Below are 8,053 nucleotides of genomic sequence, written 5' to 3'. Positions count from 1 at the left end.
CGATTCCTTTAGAGGGCGCTGTCAAACATTTACATCCCCAAGCCAACAGGATTCCTCCCTTTATTCTGTGGTGTGTACGTCACAGGCGCTCTGCTCTGTGATTGGCTGCTGAGTGCAGGTTCCTGATGTGTCGGTCAAGCAGCTGGAGTTTCGGATGTATTTGCATCAGGCTGTATAAAAACGGTCTGCATCCGATCACGACAAACGATCGCGCACAGCGGAACCAGACCCCACAGACTCTCTCCGAACCGAAACCAGCTCGAGACCATGGCTCAGTGTTCAGCAGCGGCGGCGGTCAGTGCTGATGTGAACGGAGACCTTAAGACGAAGAGGAAAGTGGCCATCATTACAGGCATAACCGGTCAGGTAACGTGAATGATCCTATCAACCTACGCGACGCGAATATATATAACTTAGGCATAGTTTAGCTAGAAATCAAAAGTCTGTATATTATACACCCTTATAGTGTTTCAAACGCGTATGGCTTTCGTTGTTCAGTGGAAAACAGGGAGCTGTCAGACAGAATGACAGCTTCAGTCACCATATATGTGACAATTTGCATATGGTAAGCAACTTTTACAGCTGTTGTGAAAAAAAGCAGTTTCATGTTAGCTGTTTTTTGGCTAGCCCCACATGGACCCTTTTAATAGTGAATCACAGTGATCTATAACAGGAGACATGTGACACAAATTTGATCCTCAAAAGCTCATTGCCGATATAAACATGTAGCATCATGTTGTTTTCCAGATTGCTGGTTAAAGAAAGTTCAAACTGTTCAGTACAGGATACAAGAAGCAGACTAAAGGATATAACTAGGATATAAAGAAGTCATCTATGTGTTTTTATGAGTACATGAGCATATTACAAACATGGGTGTATCTCAACAACTAGACAATGAATACTTGGTATTCAGGTTTTCACGTTCGTGTGACCTGTCTTGCTGTTGTGCATCATATATAGCTGAGCGTGCCATCCGTTTCGTCCTGGGCAGTCATTGTTAACCATACTATTAAAATTTAAATTGTATATTGAAAAACTGTATATTTTCCACTCCAATTAAAACATTGTCCACCACAATCTGACATTTAGATGATCCCCCTCCTCCCTCCAACTGAAAATAAATACAGCATGTAAAGTTTTCTATGACTGTACAAAGCACTTAAATATTTAATGAGGCAAGCAAAGTTTAATTTATTGATTATTTATTGCTAAACATAATATTTTAACACCCTATTATTATTATTTATATTTCAACACCCTATTATTATTATTACTATTAGTATTAGTATTATTAGTGTTCCTTTAGCTCAATTGGTAGAGTATTGCGTTATCAAGAGCAATGTTGGGGGTCGATTCCCCGGGAATACATGATAGGTAAAAATTGTTAGCCTGAGGATAAAAGCGTCTGCTAAATAATAATAATTCTTTACATTTATATAGCGCTTTTCTAGACACTCAAAGCGCTTACATAGTCAAGGGGTATCTCCTCATCCACCACCAGTGTGCAGCATCCACCTAAATGCATACATTTAATTTATTTTTTTCATTTATTACAAATTAATTACACATATCAACTACTTAAAGTGTGCTCGATTTGTTGCATCATTTTATTTTGAGTTGAAATATAATACATTAAATATGCTTTATTTACCCAGTTTTGTATTATCAGTGAGGTCAACTTTCCCCCTACTAAAATACATTCATTTAATTCACATGCATTGTGGTGCTGCCCACAGAACATCACTGCTGACGTGGTTTATTTTGTAACATTGAATGCCAAGTGCTGCATACACGACGTGAATAATACGTTTACTCTTTTGAATAACTGGAAAGATCAGTTTGTGACGTTTAAAATTAGCTTGTTGATGATGTGGTGAGTACATTTCTTGAAAAACCTGAATTTTTGCAGCAAGTTGTGTATAGCGTTATGTATTGGTAAACTGAAGAGTGAAGTTCCTGGTTCGTATCATGAAAATAGCTTCTTTATGGGCAGAGCGCGAGCGTCATGCAGTTTTTCTTGATGAACAGCAGAGGGCGGTCGAATGACAAAAATCGTCCAGACAAAGCGATATTTACATGCGCGTTTATGGCAGATGATTCCCATCCGACGCCTTGTAGAAGAAAAACTATTGATTGATCACGTGTTTAGTTTTTTTTTTCTGAGTAAAATATAGCATTAAATTATGGATTATAAAGCAGATTATTAGATTATAAAGATGTCATAGTTCGAGTTTTATACATTTAGCAAAATATGTTTTTGCCAGAACAAGACCATTCAACTGAGACCTCGATGACTTGAGCAACAGCAACAACTGTTTATTTAAACAGATGCCCATTTGTGTGTGTGTATATATATATATATATATATATATATATATATATATATATATATATATATGATATATATATATATGATATATATATATATATATATATATATATATATATATATATATATAATATATATGATTATGGATCTACATTTGTCCCTATTATAATTATCTGTTATTATGAATAAACTAATGAGAATTGTAGTTTTGTAATGCTTCTAAAACTGCTTATATTTCACTTTTAAATAAATTGACCAAACATCACAAGATGGCTTTTGAAGTAACGGTCAAAATGTAGGATATAATGAAGAAAGTTCTTGACAAAAAAATATCACATATGTAATTTATTGTAAGTTAAATGATTTTATTTCAGGCAAATGGAAATAATAAAAAAGTCTCGTAACGAAGTCCAACAACTGAGAGGCTTCCAGTAAATTACATACTCTGTAATAGGACCAGTTTATACATTTTAGATTATGATTTTGTGTAGGTCTTTTAAGTAGTAAAGAGAGAAAGACTCTTTTACGGTGGTCATGGGCAAATATAAAGGACCTATTTTTCAAAAAGACACGCAGTACGTACACAAACAGAGATAATACATCACAGACAGAGACACAGACACGGACTGTTTTGGTTGGGCGAGTTAAGTGGGCTTATTTGATTAGCTTTCATTCTTTCCTTTACCATTCTGGTTTTCTCTGCATAAATGCATCCACAGTTTGCCCTTAACAATCAGCCTGTGTCTCGCGCAGAGGTCTAAAGGCCTATAGATTTATCTTTATGTGGTGCATAATTTAAGTGTAATTGTGATTGCAATGGAACGTTTTTCCAAATTAGCCAGCATTTCTGAGATGTTTCGCACATGTGGTTTGACTCCAAAACAAGAGATGATTTAGAGTTAAAAAGTTATTTATTTGAAAGATTTTATAATTCGGTCAGAAAGTGATCGGTGGCTTACAAGGTAGGCCAGTGTGTTTGTATGCACAGACCGCTCGGAATGTCGTGTCAGTCTAGGTTTCCTGTCTATGAACGTAATCTGCGGGAAACAGGCAACGTTTCCCAACAGTCTCAGCGTGACGATAAACTGCTTTTTATCAGGGTTATGAGTCCGTGCTGCAGTTGGCACTGGTTGTGTGTCACACACAGAGAGCCTCAGGTGGTCAGACATTGAACGGTTTGTATGTAAATGCCCAGTGAATGGGTGAAAAGGAAACGGAAATGTATCTTTAAGCACATCTTTTCCTCTGTGGACATATATATTTTTACTTATATACAGGCACATACACGGCTGCTGAAGCTTCTCATTTTTTCCCAAAGGTCTTTGGGACTGTGCCTATATCACCCCAGCAGGAAGTAGGGGGCGGAATGCCATGGCTGGGGCGGAATGTTCCTAAGTTCTAGAATGTGCGGTCGGGAAGTATGAGAGGGGAAAATGGGAGAACAAGAAGGAGACGAGAATAAGAATGAAAGAGACTCGGGAGTTGTTTATGTTTTAGGTTAAAACGTATCTTTAGGGTATGGCCATGTCACTTTTTGACAGTCAGGTGGATTCAGCGGCTTCAACTGAGCTGTCAGACTTTCACTGACTGACACGACAGTCTTGTTTGCTTGATTAAAACTCTTTTGTGTGTGTGTGTGATGCACTCGGATGATTCAGTAAGCCTGTATTACACTGGAGGACCGTGTGTGTTGTAACCCGTAGGCACTCCTTGCTTATTTGTGAGCTGTCTTGTCGACTGTTTTCTTTGCATTCTTTGCGGACTATGTATGGAGCTCTTTTTAGTGAGGGGATTTTTAGTGCTCTGCTGTTAAAGGGATAGCTCACCCAAAAAGGACAATTCTGTCATCATTTACCCGCCCTCATTTGACTTTCTTTTGTGGAACATAAAAGATGATGTTTTGTTTTGTTTGCTTTATTTCTTTCTATAGCACAATTGAATACAACCACTGTTGCCCAATGTGCTGTACAGAGATCGAGGAATATTCTAAATATACTAGAACAATAACATCACACAGAAGAAACGCAAAGAACTCCACGCCCAGAAAGATTAAAAGCCTGCGTTAATAAATAAGTTTTTAACAATGATTTAAAGTGATTGATTCGGAGCTGATCTAGTATTCACAGGTAACAAATTAAACATTTTTGTAAAATATTAACATTTAAAAGATATTTAGTAAATTGACCATATTTAGAAAGAAATGTTGTCCATACAGTGAGGTCCACAGTTGTGTTGCATGAAAGAAAGTCATACAACTTTGGAAAGACGCGAGGGTGAGTTTCGACACAAGTGTGTATGTGTACGTGTGCGAAAACGCGTATTTTGTTTAATGTAGGCGTGCATTCGCTGCGGTCTGCCTCATGAAATTCAGAAAGAAATGGTCATTGTGTTGCATACTCTCTTGGGTAATGCTTGCTGTAAATGGTTGTGTGTGTATTTCTCAAAACCCAAAATAATTCTCCTTCTGTGTGGTTCCAGGATGGGTCCTACCTGGCTGAGTTTCTGCTGGCTAAAGGTTATGAGGTGGGTAAGCCAATGTAACCCCGAAAGACATCCTACAAACCCGTTAGAAAGCATTCCCACATTGATCTGATGCAAATATCTCACTGTCTGTTAATAATCTTATGTGAAAGTCATATATTCATATGATTCAAATTTAAATGGGTTGCATCTCTTTTAAATGTTCACTTGAAATAAAAAATAAAAAATTAAGATAAAGAAATACTTTTATGTTTTTAAAAGACATCTATTCTGCTCAGCAAGACTGCATTTATTTGATCAAAAATACAGTAAAAATAGGATCATTGTAAAATGCTATTAACATTTAGAGTAACAAAAAGAATCGTTCAAAAAGAACAGCATTTATTTAAAATATAAATCTTTTGTTTCATTATAAATATTCTTAATGTCACTTTTGATAAATTTAATGTATTCTTACTAAATAAAAGTATACATTTCTTAATAAAAATCCAGTCCTTTGAGTGGTAGTTTATTTATGTTCTGTTTAAAATCAGGTATACTCAGATGAGATTAAAACTTGAAGTTTTTGTTTGTTTTCGGCAGGTTCATGGTATCCTCCGCAGGTCCAGCTCTTTTAACACGGGCCGGATTGAGCACCTTTATCATAACCCTCAAACGCACACAGAAGGAAGTGAGTTTCACATCCACACACCTGGCTATAATGTGCATGGTTTGTTATGTTTGTAAATGCATGTATGTCTTCTAACCTGTGTAAAATATCACTAGGCATTGGATCCAATAAGGCTTGTAAGTTGTTTATTCAGTATTTTTAATTTATTATTTTAAGATTTTCCTTTATGGTTACAGTCTAAACATTCTTAAGTACTATTTGGACGGTAATTATTTATTTTGGGTGAAGTCTGAGAAAATCATTGGCCTGGCTTCTCTGTGATAAAAAGGCAGTTTTTCACAGGGAAGACAAAGAAGTTTTCTATTTCTATTCATATAGGGAATGACACATACACAATGCGGCTAAATATGGTTGTCACTCTTTTTTTAACTGCTTATTCCCATTCTGTACAAACAAGAGTTCACCTGTTTATGGCAGTCGCAAAAGTGTTCTACAACAGAATTCACACTCCAAAATTATGATGTATACAAAATAAAACTAAAAATGCTGGACGTTTATAGTGCCCTACAATGAGAAAATGCAGCTGAAAGGCACCAAAAGTACAGTAAAGATAGTTAGTTTACAGAAACAAGCTTCCTTTGTGCCAACATACCAAAAATTGTAAAAGTGTCAGATAACAGCCAGCGGTAAAGTTTCATCCATTTAAACAAATTCATCCACATAAAATAGGTTAATTTATTTTTGACCAGGATTTTTTTTTTCCTGAATGGTAGGAGAAGAAAATTGCCCCTTCTGATTGAAATTGTAATAAAGTCACTTATTAGCCTCTGTGTAAAATATTTGCCATCCAAATATGTTTTTCATTCTGTATCTGATTTTGAAAGCAAAATGAAATTCAAAGTTTTGCACAAAAATCTAGAAACTCTTATTTCACTCCAGTCAATCTGGTAATGGGCGTCTTTTTTTTCTTTCTTTTCTTATTCTTCTTTTTTTTTGGCTCAGTAAACAAGTTTATAAACATTTTAAACATGGATTTTACATCTTTGTATTGGGTCTAGTAGCATTCGCTGGTAACGCTTTACAATAAGGTTCCATTAGTTCATGTTAGTTGGTGTATTAACTAACATGAACAAACAATGAACAATACATGTATTACAGTATTTATTCTTTATTAAAACTGATCTTTGTTAATGTTAGTTAATAAAAATACAGTCGTTTATTGTTAGTCCATGTTAATTGACTGTGCATTAACTAATGTTAACAAGCACAACTTTTGATTTTAATAATGCATTAGCAAATGGTAAAGTTAACATCGACTAAGATTAATAAATGCTGTAGAAGTATTGTTCATGCTTAGTTCATCTTAAGCCGATGTGGAGGAACTTCTTTTCTAAAACTTTCCAGTAGACCGTAAGCTATATCAGATTATTTGTCAAATTTCATTTGTATTCTGTGCCTCATAGACATGAAGTTGCACTATGGAGACTTGACGGACAGCACATGCTTGGTAAAGATTATCAATGAAGTCAAACCCACTGAAATATACAACCTTGGAGCGCAGAGTCACGTCAAGGTACAAATTTCTCATCTATCTAGCTTCCTTTCTCTATATTTCTCACTCACACAGATGCTCTTTGTCTACTCTCAAACTATCCTGCTGAATGCACACACACACACACACACACACACACACATACACACACACCACATGACTTAGGTTTCTTTCTAAGTGTCAGTGGGGTGAACAACTGACCCCATCCAAGTAATACTTTGGAAAGAAATAAAATCTTAACCAAATACAGAAGACTTTTCTTTCACTCTCTGTTCCTTTACCCACACCCCTAATGTCTAGTCATCTGGGATGAGGTCAGGGGGATGTTAGTCAGAGAGTTGGCCGTCATGGTGTGTGTGAACTTCTGTGTGGGTGCTCCACAGGGTAATTTATGGGAAACAAGCACAAACGGCAGTGGAACAGAGAGAGCAAGATGAAGGAATTAAGAAGATCAAAAGCAGAATGGGGACGAGATAATGCGGAGGGATACGAGTGAGACGTTGTTTCCTTTAGCAATTCATGAGCTCAGTCACAGGAAAAACCAATGAAATGTGCTCAACTGGGTAGTTCTAGTGAAAGAGAGAGAGAAACGACAGCGTCATGGTTTTGCTGCAGCTTAACATGTTTCAACCACAAAAAGAAAACAACTGAAAAGATCTGTTCATCCAAAGTCATCGTGTACTCAACATCTTCTGTAAAGTCATGAGAGTGAGAAAATGACGACTGAGGTTTCACATTCCTTCAAAAGCCTGGAACTTCATTTAGCAAGCCATTTGTCTTCTGTGATGTGGTGCATTTCCAAATGAACCAGAAGTTTGAATGGATTGTAGCAGACAGCCAGTTATATTGTCGGTTAATGTTATTTTAGCCCACTCGTGCGGCATTTGTTACATAAGAAAAATGAAAGGCAGAAAAATGTACTGCATTTGATGAGAGATCATGGAAACTTTTATAGAACAGCATGCACTGATGAATCATCCGTAATAAGACCGGAGACATTTTATTGAGAAAGTGAATAGAGTGAATTTTGATTTCCTGTTTTCAAGCACAATCACACAGAATGTGTTTTTGACAGACATGT

The 8,053-nt window shown here is 36.3% G+C and overlaps 1 protein-coding gene across 1 annotated transcript in view; it reads left to right on the top strand.

The window, feature by feature from the left end:
* Positions 1-90: 90 nt before the first annotated feature.
* LOC127938589 (GDP-mannose 4,6 dehydratase-like) overlaps positions 91-8,053 on the top strand; it is an 8,708-nt gene continuing 745 nt past the window's right edge. Inside the window, exons 1-5 of the mRNA XM_052535300.1 lie at positions 91-366; positions 4,808-4,852; positions 5,393-5,480; positions 5,576-5,596; positions 6,884-6,993. Coding sequence (XP_052391260.1) covers positions 268-366; positions 4,808-4,852; positions 5,393-5,480; positions 5,576-5,596; positions 6,884-6,993 — 363 coding nt within the window. The 5' untranslated portion in view covers positions 91-267. The remainder of the gene's footprint in view (positions 367-4,807; positions 4,853-5,392; positions 5,481-5,575; positions 5,597-6,883; positions 6,994-8,053) is intronic.

The sequence above is a fragment of the Carassius gibelio genome, chromosome A20 (assembly GCF_023724105.1).
Source record: "Carassius gibelio isolate Cgi1373 ecotype wild population from Czech Republic chromosome A20, carGib1.2-hapl.c, whole genome shotgun sequence".
Taxonomy (NCBI): Eukaryota; Metazoa; Chordata; class Actinopteri; order Cypriniformes; family Cyprinidae; genus Carassius; species Carassius gibelio.
Note: the sequence above shows the minus strand (reverse complement) of the source record. Positions and strands in the feature narration are given on the sequence as shown.